At 37.8% G+C, this 16,366-nt stretch overlaps 1 protein-coding gene across 1 annotated transcript in view; it reads right to left on the minus strand.

Annotated features, from left to right (window-relative positions):
• susd3 (sushi domain containing 3) overlaps positions 1-15,454 on the minus strand; it is a 16,294-nt gene extending 840 nt beyond the window's left edge. The window contains exons 1-8 of the mRNA XM_079637002.1: positions 15,146-15,454; positions 8,685-8,873; positions 6,831-6,978; positions 5,794-5,946; positions 3,778-4,753; positions 1,363-1,415; positions 592-1,249; positions 1-111 (exon numbers count right to left, since the gene is read on the minus strand). The exon at positions 1-111 is cut by the window's left edge and continues 47 nt beyond it. Of these exons, the coding sequence (XP_079493128.1) occupies positions 4,579-4,753; positions 5,794-5,946; positions 6,831-6,978; positions 8,685-8,873; positions 15,146-15,332 (852 nt within the window). The 5' untranslated portion in view covers positions 15,333-15,454 and the 3' untranslated portion in view covers positions 1-111; positions 592-1,249; positions 1,363-1,415; positions 3,778-4,578. The remainder of the gene's footprint in view (positions 112-591; positions 1,250-1,362; positions 1,416-3,777; positions 4,754-5,793; positions 5,947-6,830; positions 6,979-8,684; positions 8,874-15,145) is intronic.
• Between the last annotated feature and the right edge of the window lie 912 nt (positions 15,455-16,366).

Genomic DNA, 16,366 nt, shown 5'->3' on the forward strand with positions numbered 1-16,366 from the left:
CAGCAATAGACTTTTGTCCATTGTAGAGGACATTATATTTAAGTGAATTTCTCTGACACCAGACATGTCACATGTCCTGTAAAGAGCAGATTCAGAGCTTTTCAGAGATACCTAATGTTTATTAGCCTGGGAAAACCCAGACCACTTCCGGCAAATTTAGGTTTGCTCTGCAAGTGGGTCTGGCAAAGAGCCCATTGAAACCCATTTCCAATCCGTCGAAATCGCGGCACCAATCAGAAACGTTGGGGCGGGCTTTACACGATGACGACAGAGCAGAGACGGTGACGCAGATTTGGTACATTACAAAGATGGATGCCGCCGTGGAACATCACAACATCACTCGTTCGAATCAGCTATCGCGTCTGTTTCAAGCGATTTAAAATGGTCATTTTCGTTAACACAAACAGAGAATTGCTGAGAGTCTCGAGATGTTTCTCCGTCGCTCTGCATACGTCATGTCATTCATCGCTCTGATTGGTTTTAGATCTATCCGACGTCCGTTGGTGACGCCCCTGTGGAAATGAATTGTCTATGGACCTTTGCCAGACCCTAACTCAGTTACAACTGAGAGTGCTCTGGGTTTTCCCAGGCTAATGTTTGGAGGATTCACCATGAAAACAACTTCTCATTGGTCTATACAAATGTCTGACATTAATTTAGTGATCAAATGTAGCACTCTTATGGAAATATGATCATAGAGGACATCAGGACTTAAAGCATGTTTATCAGCCATTCTGGGAGACACAACAAGTGAATATGGAAATAAATTATACATCAATATTCCTATGAAATATTAGATATTATTATTAAAGTGTTGCTAATTATTTATCCAATTATTACACTTCTTTTTTCATTAAATGTTGCTCCAAGAACACATTAATGTGCAAATTAGATACAGTGTACAAATACATTAGGCTACATTGAATGGGAATATGAATTATGGTAATTTTACCCACATATTGCATAAAGTAAAATGGTGTATCAATGCATTCCATTATATCTTTCATAACATAGTTGAGAATCATCTTTATACAAATTTTGGTTAAAAAAAAATCCTGAAACCCAAAAATGTATTGGTGATTGATAAAAAAAATCCCATTGTTTTTGCCTATACATATAATTTCATGTCATTTTTTTTTTTTTAACAACTGAGTCCTGCAGGTGTCCACTACAGAGGACATAGCATAACATATGAATAAAATATCATTTTTCAAAAATAATTTTTACCATTTGTTTCTTATGCTCTAAACTACGGAGCCCCTAAGGGACCTTCTCGTGAGCACGCGATAGTTTCTCGTGAGCACGCGAAAGTCTGTACCGGTATATATATTTTTTGCAAAGGTCCCCCCAGGGGCTCCGTACTAAACAATGTGATGACATGAAAAAAAAAATTCAAAAAACTTTATTTTCTGGGTCTCAGGAGCAGTGTTGCCAACTTAGCGCTTTTGTCGCTATATTTAGCGAGTATTCAGACCCCTCTAGCGACACATTTTCAAAAAAGCGACTAGCGACAAATCTAACGACTTTTTCTGGTGTTATTGGTGACTTTTGGCGACTCTCTGACGTGAAAGCAAATATCGTCTTCTCAACAGCGGGTGCTGCCGTGGGTCCCATCCGCGTCCCAAAGCACTCACAGGCGCTAGTCTATCATAGTTCCGGTGGCAAAGTGCAACTCTGCAAGCACATTAAATGACTTCAGACCAGTGGCATTGACCTCACTGGTCATGAAGTCATTTGAAAGGATTGTAAAGCGGCTTCTGTTGTTCAGGGTGGGTGGGGCCCTGGACCCCAGGCAATTTGCGTACAGGGCCAGCAGGGGGGTAGAGGATGCCCAGATTACACTTTTAGATCTTCTGTACAGACATTTAGAGGGTCCTGGTACACATGCCAGGCTCTTGTTTTTGGATTTTTCTTCTGCTTTTAATACTATCCAGCCACATGTTTTAGTTAGTAAATTATTATCAGAATTTAATATTGAGAGCAATCTTGTGAGCTGGATTATGGATTTTTTAACAAACAGAACACAGCGAGTTAAGGTAAACGGTTGTCTCTCTGAAAGGCGTGTCTCTTCCACTGGCTCCCCGCAGGGTTGTGTACTTTCACCTCTACTATACATCCTCTACACTAACGATTGTAGGAGCCAGTATAGAAATAGACACATCCTGAAATATGCTGATGATACAGTTATTGTTAGTTTACTGCAGAAACATGAATCTCAGCATGGGCCAGTGGTAGACGAGTTTGTTAGTTGGTGCGACAGGTCTTTTCTCCAGCTTAACACCTCTAAAACTAAGGATATGCTCATAGATTTTAGGAGAAAACAACCTGGTTCTCCTACACCCACCTATATAAAAGGAATCAGCATAGAGGTGGTGGAGCAGTATAAATATCTGGGTACTGTGGTAGATAGTAAACTCAAATTTGACATAAATACAGAGATGATATGTAAAAAGGGACAACAACGACTGTACTTCCTAAGGAAGCTTAACTCTTTTAATGTTGATAAGGTTATCCTGTCTTTATTTTATAAATCTTTTATTGAATCTGTCCTCACTTTTGCTTTTATTGCTTGGTATGGGGGCATCAGCCTGAGGGAGAAAAATAACCTCAGCCATATTGTGAAAGTGGCTGGTAAGTTAATAGGGTGTCCACAGGTTTCCTTGACACATATTTATGAGAGGCAGGTTATGAGGAAAGCAGATGCCATATTGGACTGTGTAAAGCACCCCCTTCATTGTTCTTTTGAGGTCCTCCCCTCAGGCAGGAGATTCAGAGTCCCTGGTTTTAAGTCCAATAGGACAAAGAACTCTTTTATACCAAGTGCAATTCGGTTGCTAAATTTGCACAATTCGTTGACCTAAATGAGTAGTGGTGTAACAGTGTTTTAATTAGTAGTTTTGTGTTGTTTATTTGTCTGTATATTTGGTGTTTACTTGTTGTGCTACCTGTATGTTTACCTGGCTGCAAGACAAGTTTCCCTTAGGGGACAATAAACTAAACTGACTGACTGAAGCACTCACAGGCGGCCCAGTCCTCGCGCAGCAGCCGCTTCCAGCTGCAGTCAGAGCAGGAGATGTTAACCCCTCCGCCACATGAATCGCGCATGTGCGGGATTCATGTACCAACTTAGCGCCTTTGTTGCTATTTTTAGCGACTTTTCAGACCCCGACTTTTTTGCTTTCTCCCTGCCGTCACTCACTGTAGCTGCGTCTACCCTGTTCATCTGTTGAGCGCACGGCTGCTGACAGACGTGAATGAGCAGTGTTTTTCCACAGACTTATCACTTATCTGCTTTTCTTTGGGTTTTTATATAAAGAATTTAGTTGGACCATTTTAAGTTCCTTTCTTTCTTGTGCTTATTACTTAATAGACTATCACTAATATCACAGAGCTTTAGGTCATCCGGTTCCCGAACTCTCAATTCAGATAATTTTCCACATATGCCTATAGGCTAATTTTTATTTTTTTTTGTCATTCACTAGACCTATATCATAGTCGTTCTAGCCTATTGTCTGACAAAAAAATATAGGCTATAGGAAATGAGAACAGCTTTATATTTTCATTTGGCTATATTATATTATATTACAATAGCCTATATTAAATACAGTAGGCCTATGTGAGCATTAATTTAGAGAGAAAACACATTAGGCAAGCAGAACGCAAGTACGACGCGATGACGTCATGAATATGCTAATTGACGTATGACGTCATCTAGCGACATTTAGCGACTTTTAGGGAAGGCGTTAGCTACTTTCCTCTGAAAATAGTTGGCAACACTGCTCAGGAGGAGTTGTTATTGCCAATGTGTGAACAGCTTGTAACGAAGCTTAAAAAACGGGATATCTTCCTCGACGTCCAAGGTTGTCTATGAAAGCCTGATTTTTATGTCACAGACTCGGGACGTTTTTCCCGGGAAAATCAATAGAATATTGACGGTTTCGTGCGCTCCCGAGATCCTCTCTTCCGTTCAATGACACATGAAACAAATGTGTATTTTTTGTGTTCATGATAATGTCAATGTGTCATGCATTCAAACGATAGGCCTATCTTAGTCTCACTCACCGTATATAGTCTGTAGTCTTAATAATTTACTTCATAATCAAACTATCATGTGTAATTTGAATTACCTCATCAGTCGACATGAGAGCTCGCAAACATATCCACACCATCATCACTATGATCAGATGCTTTCTGAACTTCTGTATCGCTGCCTTGAGTCACGTTCAGTCTTGTACATCACGTGTGCACGAGCATCAGTTAATGCTGCAGTTCACCTAACGGCCACAGGTGTCGCCAATAACAACGCTTTCTGAATTATACACAGAGCCCATTTAAGGGAAAGAGCCATAAACATAATCATTTAGTATACATCTAATTAAAACTTTTATTGTTGGCCATGTGCACTGCACTGCATACTTTAACTAAATACCCTTGTGGCCAGAGTCACATGTTAAGTGCAATAATGCAATAGGCTACAGTGTGAACTTTACAACACAATTATTTTAAACAACAACACAAGACATGAGGGAAAAGTTCCAGTTCTCAGCTTCAGACTCTCAGACTCGGTTTGCATCATTATTACACAAAGTCCTCGTTAGTCCTCATATGATGGCCGGGTGTGTGTCCGGTCCAGACGGGCCTGCAGGAGTGTGTGTGTCCCGCACCGGTGTGTGTGTTCATCAGGCGGTCAGCGGGAGGATGGAGGATCACTGAGATCTGAGACGGGTGGAGGATCTTTCCTTCATGAACACACCTGTCAGAAACACACACACACACACACACACACACACACACACACACACACACACACACACACACACACACACACACACACACACACACACTCATAACTGTAAGTGCGCTACTGTGATGTGCAGAAATGAGACGTGTGGATAAATGCGTGTCTTCTGATGTTGTTTCTTGTGAATGTACACAACCAGACAAAAGTTTTGGATCGGTACTATATTTTATGTTTTTAAAAGAAGTCTCTTCTGCTCACCAAGGCTGCATTTATTTAATTAAAAATACAACAAAAACATTAATATTGTGAAATATTATTATAATGTAAATCATCAGTTTTCTATGTGAATATATAGTAAAGTGTAATTTATTCCTGTGATCAAAGCTGAGTTTATCATCATTACTCCAGTCTTCAGTGTCACATGATCCTCCAGAAATCAGTGTAATATGAGGATCTGATGCTCAAGACACATTTATGATGATTATCAATGTTGGAAAGAGTTGTGTACAATTTTATTTCTGCATTCTATGATGAATAGAAATGTCTATTTCATTAATTTGAAATAGAATCTTTTGTAACATTATAAATGTTTTTACTGTCACTTTTGATCAATTTAATTAATCCTTGATGAACAAAAGTATTGATTTCTTTTCTTTTCCCCAAAAAAATAAAAAGTTTTACTGACCCCAAACTCTTGAACGGTGTATAATGTTACAAACGCTTTCTATTTCAGATTAATGATGTTTTTTTTTTACTTTCTATTCATCAAAGAATCCAGAAATAAAATGTAAATAACTGTTTTCAACACTGATAATAATCATAAATGTGTCTTGAGCATCAGATCATCATATTACTCTGATTTCTGGAGGATCATGTGACACTGGAGACTGGAGTAATGATGCTGAACATTCAGCTTCGATCACAGGAATAAATTACACTTGTGTGTGTGTGTGTGTGTGTGTGTGTGTGCTTGCGTGTGTGCTTGCGTGTGTGCTTGCGTGTGTGCTTGCGTGTGTGTGTGTGTGTGTGTGTGTGTGTGTGTGTGTGTGTACCTGCAGGGAGTGTAGATCTGGTTGTCTGTGGTTCTGGATGTTGCGGTGAGCTGTGTGTAGTTGTTGTTGTTGTTGTTGTTGTTGTTTGTGGTTTTCTGGTTGTGTAACGGCTCTCTCTGCAGATCCACTTCTGATGCCCCACTTTTTCTCGCCCTGCACATTCACACAAGACACACACATTGCCCTTCATCAGCGTCACACACTTCCTCTCTCTCCTCGTATCAGATAAAGCTGCTCAAGTGTTTCTGGAGCGTGAAGTGTGTGTCTGCCAGTCCACCGTGCGGTGCTGTGGGTTCGCTGGCAACATTTGAGGGCAGAAGCCTTAAGTAAACTTTTATTTCTTTAAAGTCCCACTGAAGTGCTTTGTTTGATGCGTTGACGTAATTTCCACTGAAACAGAAGCTAAGGCGGGGCATATTGAATGGCTCCTCCCCCTTTTCAAATAGCCAATAGCGTTTAGTTTCCCTCACAGACTGACAGCATGGAAGCGAATCGAGCGTTGATGAAACGTTGGATTCAATAGTAGAGATGTGAATAAACTCTAGTCATTTCATTCTTAATCGACGTACAGTTGGAGAACAGAGTAAAACACACATCTCTGACCCATAATGCTCCGTGTCTGTCAACGATCGCTTCGGCCAGGTGGTGTTTATAGCAGAGGGGGCGGAGCTTTAGATTCTAGAGAGCATGTGATTGGACAGAAGATGTGATGAGAAGCAGAAGTCATAAAAATCCCTGATCCATTTTAGCGGAAGTGAGAGACTAAGTGTTGAATGCTTATATCTCCTAAATGTGAATTTTGTCATTGTTTTGGAAGCTTATTCGTAACCTTAAGGCTAACATATTCATACTAAAAGCAAAAAAAAGACATTTTGATTTCAGGTGGCCTTTAATATTATATTATCTGCAAATACTTTTTTTTTTTTTTATACTCTTAAGATTTGAAGTACACTACCACAAGTGCACATTCAGCACACTTGTTTTCACAAGGGAATAAAGACGTGATGTAAACAACATGAGATGTCCGGCTCTCTCACCTGTCCATCTTTCTTCTCTCCTCTCGCTTCACATGTTTGACTAGACAGGAGGTGATGAAGGTGAAGCTCATCAGGAGGATGATGGCGGCGCTGATGATGGACACGAGAAGAGCTAAACGAAAGCCCTCGTCCTCGAGCCGAGACCAAGCTGGAGAAACACAGAGAGAGAGAGGATGAAGGAAACATGCAGCACACGATTCATTAGGAATTCATTTTGATTGAAGTATATCAAAAGTACTAAGATGTGCACATCCCACACACTATAATTGGGCTCAGGTGCCGGACAATATAAATAACAATAATGGGAAAAAATAAGCATATTTGACTCTGAATTCACGTCAAAAAAAAAAAAAAAAACGGTGTTGAAAGTGCAACGTTTCGACCGTCAGGTACACAACTCTATAGAAACAGGTAATTATCTTAATTTGGCACACATTTAAAAACACATAAAATCATCTGTTTTGTCGAGTATCCTCACAAGCACAGTCTTAAATTAGTTAAATGAAGTCTTGAATGAAGTCCTAAATGAGTTAAATGAAGTCTTGAATGAGTTAAATGAAGTCTTGAATGAGTTAAATGAAGAGTTAAATGAAGTCTTCAAGAGTTAAATGAAGTCTTCAAGAGTTAAATTAAGTCTTGAATGAGTTAAACGAAGAGTTAAATGAAGTCTTCAAGAGTTAAATGAAGTCTTGAATGAGTTAAATGAAGAGTTAAATGAAGTCTTCAAGAGTTAAATGAAGTCTTCAAGAGTTAAATGAAGTCTTGAATGAGTTAAACGAAGTCTTGAATGAGTTAAATGAAGAGTTAAATGAAGTCTTCAAGAGTTAAATTAAGTCTTGAATGAGTTAAACGAAGAGTTAAATGAAGTCTTGAATGAGTTAAATGAAGTCTTGAATGAGTTAAACGAAGTCTTAAATTAGTTAAATTAAGTCTTGAATGAGTTAAATGAAGAGTTAAATGAGTTAAATGAAGTCTTGAATTATTTAAATGAAGTCTTGAATGAGTTAAATGTAGTCTTGAATGAGTTAAACGGAGAGTTAAATGAAGGGTTAAATGATGGGTTAAATGAAGAGTTAAATGAAGAGTTAAATGAAGAGTTAAATGAAGTCTTGAATTAGTTAAATGAAGTCTTGAAGGAGTTAAATGAAGTCTTAAATTAGTTAAATGAAGTCTTGAAAGAGTTAAACGAAGTCTTAAATTAGTTAAATGAAGTCTTGAAAGAGTTAAACAAAGTCTTAAATTAGTTAAATGAAGTCTTGAAAGAGTTAAACGAAGTCTTAAATTAGTTAAATGAAGAGTTAAATGAAGTCTTGAAAGAGTTAAACGAAGTCTTAAATTAGTTAAATGAAGTCTTGAAAGAGTTAAACGAAGTCTTAAATTAGTTAAATGAAGAGTTAAATGAAGTCTTGAAAGAGTTAAACGAAGTCTTAAATTAGTTAAATGAAGAGTTAAATGAAGTCTTGAAAGAGTTAAACAAAGTCTTAAATTAGTTAAATGAAGAGTTAAATGAAGTCTTGAAAGAGTTAAACAAAGTCTTAAATTAGTTAAATGAAGTCTTGAAAGAGTTAAACGAAGTCTTAAATTAGTTAAATGAAGAGTTAAATGAAGTCTTGAAAGAGTTAAACGAAGTCTTAAATTAGTTAAATGAAGAGTTAAATGAAGTCTTGAAAGAGTTAAACAAAGTCTTAAATTAGTTAAATGAAGTCTTGAATGAGTTAAATGAAGAGTCAAATGAAGAGTTAAATGAAGAGTTAAATCAAGTCTTGAATGAGTTAAATGAAGTCTTTAAAGAGTTAAACTAAGTCTTAAATTAGTTAAATGAAGTCTTGAATGAGTTAAATGAGTCAGTCTTACGTTTGCACTGCGGTGTCCCGCCGCTCCAGCGCGTGTCATTCCAGCTCCACACACAGGACAGCTGAGCGCCGCTGAGTGCGCGGTGTGTGTTCGGGCACTGCAGACTCATCACACTGCCCACGCTGGTGCCGTCGCCCGAGACCAGCTTCAGGGTCCCGATGACCGGAGCCGGCGGCGGAGAACACTGACCTGGGCACAGCGAATCAAGACCTCAGCCAGCTGTCCAGGCTAACAGTGCTAAATCACATGCACTCATTATGGGTCATTCCTGCTATTCGGTGCCTTTTGGCCATCATAAAATGTAGAAAATCAAACTCATTATTTCATATCATGATAGGGTGATGTAAAACATTAGAAATATTATTTTGGTCAAGCTCAGGGGAAAAAGTTTAACCAATTATTAAACAAAATAAATTAAATCGAAGATCAAAAATGTCCACCCTGTTAGGGACAAATTAACAAAAGTTTTAAATAATACTTATAATTTATGGGCACTGTGAATACCACTCATGTGCTTTTGTCTCTTTACAAGCATATCAGTTAATAAATTATCAGAAAATACAAGTATTGAGTATGACTTGTACGAACTTTCTCACAAACATATTGCATTTTTCGTTTTCAGATACAAATGCCTGGAAGGTGTTTTTGTTTACTTTTATAAGCACTGCATTATTGATGGTAAATTAAAATTGTAACTGTACATTTCGGTAAATTTCATTGTAACTATTAGTATGTTTTTACTGATTTTATTAAATTATTTAGTCAATAGTTCAGACAAAATAATAAAGGGATAGACAAAATAATAACGGGGTGGACAAAATAATAACGGGGTGGACAAAATAAAAATAACGGGGTGGACAAAAAATAATAACGGGGTGGACCAAATAATAACGGGTGGACAAAATAATAATGGGGTGGAACAAAATAATAACGGAGTGGACAAAATAATAATGGGGTGGACAAAATAATAACGGAGTGGACAAAATAATAATGGGGTGGACAAAATAATAACGGGGTGGACAAAATAAAAATAACGGGGTGGACAAAAAATAATAACGGGGTGGACAAAATAATAATGGGGTGGACAAAATAATAATGGGGTGGACAAAATAATAACGGGGTGGACAAAATAAAAATAACGGGGTGGACAAAAAATAATAACGGGGTGGACAAAAAATAATAACGGGGTGGACCAAATAATAACGGGTGGACAAAATAATAATGGGGTGGAACAAAATAATAACGGAGTGGACAAAATAATAATGGGGTGGACAAAATAATAACGGGATGGACAAAAAATAATAACGGGGTGGACCAAAAATAATAACGGGGTGGACCAAATAATAACGGGTGGACAAAATAATAATGGGGTGGACAAAAAATAATAACGGGGTGGACCAAATAATAATGGGGTGGACAAAAAATAATAACGGGGTGGACCAAATAATAATGGGGTGGACAAAAAATAATAACGGGGTGGACCAAATAATAATGGGGTGGACAAAAAATAATAACGGGGTGGACCAAATAATAACGGGGTGGACCAAATAATAATGGGGTGGACAAAAAATAATAACGGGGTGGACCAAATAATAATGGGGTGGACAAAAAATAATAACGGGGTGGACCAAATAATAATGGGGTGGACAAAAAATAATAACGGGGTGGACCAAATAATAATGGGGTGGACCAAAAATAATAACGGGGTGGACCAAATAATAACGGGTGGACAAAATAATAATGGGGTGGACAAAAAATAATGGGGTGGACAAAAAATAATAACGGGGTGGACCAAATAATAACGGGTGGACAAAATAATAATGGGGTGGACCAAATAATAATGGGGTGGACAAAAAATAATAACGGGGTGGACCAAATAATAATGGGGTGGACAAAAAATAATAACGGGGTGGACCAAATAATAATGGGGTGGACAAAAAATAATAACGGGGTGGACCAAATAATAATGGGGTGGACAAAAAAATAATAACGGGGTGGACCAAATAATAATGGGGTGGACAAAAAATAATAACGGGGTGGACCAAATAATAACGGGGTGGACCAAATAATAATGGGGTGGACAAAAAATAATAACGGGGGTGGAACAAAATAATAACGGGGTGGACAAAAAATAATAACGGGGTAGTAAAATAATAATGGGGTGGACAAAATAATAACGGGTTGGAAAAAATAATAACACCTTCAGAGTCCTGATGACCGGAGACAGCAGCGGAGAACACTGACCAGTGCAAATCACACACATTTCACAAGACCCAACCTCATTCATCTATCCAGGCTTCCTGATCCAAAATCACATGGACTCATTTATGGTTATTCCTGGTATTCATTGCTTTTGGGCCATCATAAAATGTAGAAAATCAAACTCATTTTTTTAAAGACTTTTTTGTGTAGTCATGATAGGGTGATGTAAACCATTTTTAAAATGATTTTGGTCCAGCTCAGCAAAATATATTTAACCATTTATTAAACTAAATAAATAAAAATGGAATATCCAAAAAGTCCACCCAGTTAGGGACAAATGCATATTATTTAAATGTATGGGCACTGTGTACATCACTCATGTGCTGTTGTCCTTTTAAAAGCTTATCAGTTAATAAATTATCAGAAAATTCTCACAAAGCATCGGGGTGGACAAAATAATAACAGGGTGGACAAGTGCTATGAAGAATGGATGGATGATTTCCTATCTCTCACATACAGACAGTTGCATTATTACTTTATATGAACTGGATTTCGATGGGAAACAATATGTAAAACATTGCCAAACTTTAAATGCACCACTTCTCCAACTTTAAACGTAAACTACTTTCACAATCACTATGTTCACTCTCAGTGTCTCTCTGTTAGCAACAGCAACTGCACCGTGTCTGAGCAACAAGCTAACACACAACATTAATGAAGAACTGCATGGCCGTAATTTAAAAAATATGATTTTCTACTAACTTTTTCCCCATAACAGGGTGGATGTACTAAGGTTGACTACATCAAATATGAAAGATAAAATTGGTTTTAAAAAATAGACAATTAAAATAATCGGGGATCTCACATTTACTTTCCAAAAGTTGTTTTCCATCCAAAGAAGTGATGGCAGCTTTATGATGTGATGGCATTTAATTTTTCCAACTTTTATTGAAAGGAAAAGTAGTCAAAAATAACAGGGTGGACAATAAATTGAGGGACAACTTCAAGCTAAAAACCTTGATTATAATTGCTAAAATAAATAAAGTAACAATTGAAAAGAATATATACATTACAGAGAATATTTACTGATATACTCAACAATGGACACAATCATAGAAAGTGTTGTATATGAAATTGGGATACACAGGCCTGGGGACAGAGAAGAAATGCTGATATGGTTCAAAATGCTGTCAAATTATTAGTTTAATAAACTTCAATATGCTTAGAATAAAATTTGGTGTTATTTATGACTAAATCATGTTTAAAATAGATATTGTTCAACATTTTAAGGCAGTGAGACATCTTTCCTGGAGACTGTAAGAGCCGGCTATCCGGCCCAACTTCCGGTTTCCAAATAGCCGGTAAAGGGTGTTCAAGTCTTTCCAGCGTCTCAAAGGAATTTGGTTAAATAAGACACATGTTCTTCTCATATGCAATTATCTTGTTTTAATCTGACTCCATGAATTAAAAAAGGTTCAATGTGCTATAAGGTTATGTTTACACTTAAAATAGTCACAACATGATGTAATAATAATTTAAACCATTTGTACCCAGCATAAATGTAAAATGTTACCTGAGAGAGAGAGAGAGAGAGAGAGAGAGAGAGAGAGAGAGAGAGAGAGAGAGAGAGAGAGAGAGAGAGAGAGAGAGAGAGAGATGAGAGAGAGAGAGAGAGAGAGAGAGAGAGAGAGAGAGAGAGAGTGTGAGTGAGTGAGTGAGTGAGTGAGTGAGTGAGTGAGTGAGTGAGTGAGTGAGTGAGTGAGTGAGTGAGTGAGTGAGTGAGTGAGTGAGTGAGTGAGTGAGTGAGTGAGAGAGAGAGAGAGAGAGAGAGAGAGAGAGAGAGAGAGAGAGAGAAAGGCAGAGCCTCTGTCTCAGTTCAGCATCCAAAGCAAAGAGAGAGAAGAACATTTGCAATCTTGTTTTGTCATCTCTCCAGACCATGTGACCAACACCCAGGTGAGACATTCAAACTGACCAATCAGATGATCACAACCTCTCTATTGTCCCAAACATCTGGCCCATAGGCCCAGAAACCTGCTGTGCTGAAAATGTCTTGGTGAAAAACAAATGTCTTTGTTGCTTTGATTATTTCCAACCTTACAAGACACACCGGCACCGAATCCCAGGAGTGACTCTCATATTTCTCTGTGTTTTCATAGTTCACATGATTAATCTACACGGGTTCTGCTGTACACTAGTAGTGTTTTTGCTGTAGTGAGAAGAGAAAGTGCAATGAGGGTGTGCCTGTTACATTTCACACACAAGCAGTTCATATTTATCAGGATATGGTTATTAAATAACCAAAAATTCAGCCTATAAAGACATTATCCGGGGTTGTGTCATATTTGTAGTTTGACAGGAGTGAAAACGAGGCTGAGGGACAGAAGTACATGTTCAATACTGTAGTTTAACGACATGCTAATCGTTCAACTGATGATTTTTTTTTTTTATAAAGTTGTGAGTTTTGAAAAGTAAATGCGTCTCTCACAGCCTTGTTTTCATTCACATAAAATGCAATATTGCATCTGCGCCCGCTGACTATTCTAAAGTCTATTAATGGCTTTTGAGCTAAAATTAACCAGGAAATTAAATAAAACACAACAAAAATGAAATCAATGGACTCAGCAATGAAATCAACAGTTTTAAATAACCAAATTAAAGTGTTTGTCAGTTTTGCTGCCTTATCATGTCACATGACCAGGGTTGCACTGATGAAGGGTAATATAGGCATAATATTATTATGTAACAAATGTAACTTTTTGACGACTGGAAATGTAAAGAAAGCGCCGACAATCACAGATTTTAAAATGATTTTATGAGAGGCAACAGCAATGCCTGGAACAGAAAATAATATTTAAAAAAAAAAATACTTTTGGCCAACCGAAACTGTAATTAATATATTGTAGCCTAATTACGTGTTTAAAATGTTTCCAGCACAGAAACACATCGCCTGTTCCAGTGAACACTTTCTGCGGTTTCTCACACTGGGAATAGGCCTATCAAATCCTATTTCTTTTCTTTTCTACCATGAATTGTTTTCATATAGATTTCATAAAAGTTGCAAGAATGTTCCACCGAAACAACACCAGAACGCAGGTTTAGTTGTGCACGATAAACCTCAAACCTCAAATAACAGAGAACACAAGATGAAGAAAGAAACAGGAAAACGGAGCACGTTTCCGATCAGAGACCGCTGTCATTTACAGAAGATGCGTTTCCTGCTCACACACACACACACACACACACACACACACACACACACACACACACACACACACACACACACACACACACACACACACACACACACACACACACACACCATCCTGTCTACTACTCTTAACACGCATGAAAAACTCACTCACATAGGCTCTCTCTCTCTCTCTCTCTCTCTCTCTCTCTCTCTCTCTCTCTCTCTCTCTCTCTCTCTCTCTCTCTCTCTCTCTCTCTCTCTCTCTCTCTCTCTCTCTCTCACACACACACACACACACACACACGCACACACACACCTGCACAGACAGACAGACACACACACACACACACACACACTTCATTTAAAAAACGCCAATTCTAAATAAAAGCTCACTACATTAGTTACACTTTATTTTAAGGCGCGTGTTGCACAAATAAGTGACTAACACACTTACCGTATTGCTGATAGCCTATAATAAATATCTAGGCAATATTTAAATATTAAACTGACGGACATAACACTCTAACTGTAGGAAACATCAGCATCTACAACTGACTAGCAGATATTTTCTCCAGAGCAGATTAGCGTAGAGCATGCATGATAAGAGAACAACAATAGCTATATTTAAGAATAACTACAGTTCAGTTTCTCATGTGTAACGAACACCGTAAAATAGAGTGCCAAATAACATGTGAAGAGCTGAAGTGTGTGTTTGAAGGTGTGTGTGGATGAATGAAGAGCTGAAGTGTGTGTTTGAAGGTGTGTGTGGATGAATGAAGAGCTGAAGTGTGTGTTTGAAGGTGTGTGTGGATGAAAGAAGAGCTGAAGTGTGTGTTTGAAGGTGTGTGTGGATGAATGAAGAGCTGAAGTGTGTATTTGAAGGTGTGTGTGGATGAATGAAGAGCTGAAGTGTGTGTTTGAAGGTGTGTGTGGATGAATGAAGAGCTGAAGTGTGTGTTTGAAGGTGTGTGTGGATGAATGAAGAGCTGAAGTGTGTGTTTGAAGGTGTGTGTGGATGAAAGAAGCGCTGAAGTGTGTGTTTGAAGGTGTGTGTGGATGAATGTACCTGCTCGGTCTCCCATCCCTGGTTCAGACGCACTGATGATGAATGCCATTTCTAACTGTTGCGCGAGCACTTTCACTTCACTCCAGTCAGAGGAGCGGCGCATGCGCAGAGAGGCGAGACACACACACACACACACACACACACAGACAGCACTCTCAGTCTGGAGCGAGTATTTAGGATTTATCATGAGGACACACTGTCTCTCTCAGCTTAAACTCCAGACCGATGACAGCCGAAGACAAAGCTAACTATCACCTCAAGGATCCACCATAACCAGTTCCCTTCTCAACATCAAAACAAGTGAACTATGGGAGTCAGTTGTAGCCTAGGCTTCATTAGGCTACTATAATATTGACGATAAAAATTAACTGATTTGTAAACAAACACTTAAATTATTATTATAATTTTTTTTTATAAAAAGTTATATGAAATATAAACATTTAAATGGTATTTAAATGGTGGCTGTCATAAAAACTAGCCTGATTTATTCAAACATGCATTAAATATGGAAGAACATTAAATGAATATGTATTGTGCATATATTTAGCAAAATGCTCCTCTCTAGAGTTAATGTTTCTAGCTGATAACCAGTTTATAGTCACTGGCAGTGTTGGGGGAAATGCATTACAAGTAACTTCAATCAGGCTTGAGTTATGTAATCTGACTATTTTTGCAGTAACTAGTAAAGTAACGCATTACTTTTAAAATTTACAACAAAATATCTGAGTTACTTTTTCAAATGAGTAACGCAAGTTTGTTTTCCCATTTATTATCAACATCATGTTGAGACAAATCAAAGTGCAGAGGCGTGTGTGTGTGTGTGTGTGTGTGTGTGTGTGTGTGTGTGTGTGTGTGTGTGTGTGTGTGTGTGTGTGTGTGTGTGTGTGTGTGTGTGAACATGATGTTTATTGTAGTTCTAGACTAAATGTGAGCATTTACTCATCTCACTTTCACAAAAAAATATGCAATATTCCTCAAAATGAATAAAATCTGTGAAATGCAGAATCAGAATACTATGCAAACCTCCAATAACTAAATATGTTAAATAAAACATAATTTTTTTATGCATTTAATCTCACTTTATTGACCAATGTACTTGTTCTGACCTTCAATGATTCAGTTTAATAAGCAGAAATGACTATAGATGGATAGATAGAAAGGTTTGCTGGTTTACTTTCCTCTACTGTATTGTAATGCATTACTTTTAAAAGTACTTTCCCC

This window comes from Phoxinus phoxinus, assembly GCF_949152265.1.
Source record: "Phoxinus phoxinus genome assembly, chromosome: 15".
In the NCBI taxonomy this organism is placed as follows: Eukaryota; Metazoa; Chordata; class Actinopteri; order Cypriniformes; family Leuciscidae; genus Phoxinus; species Phoxinus phoxinus.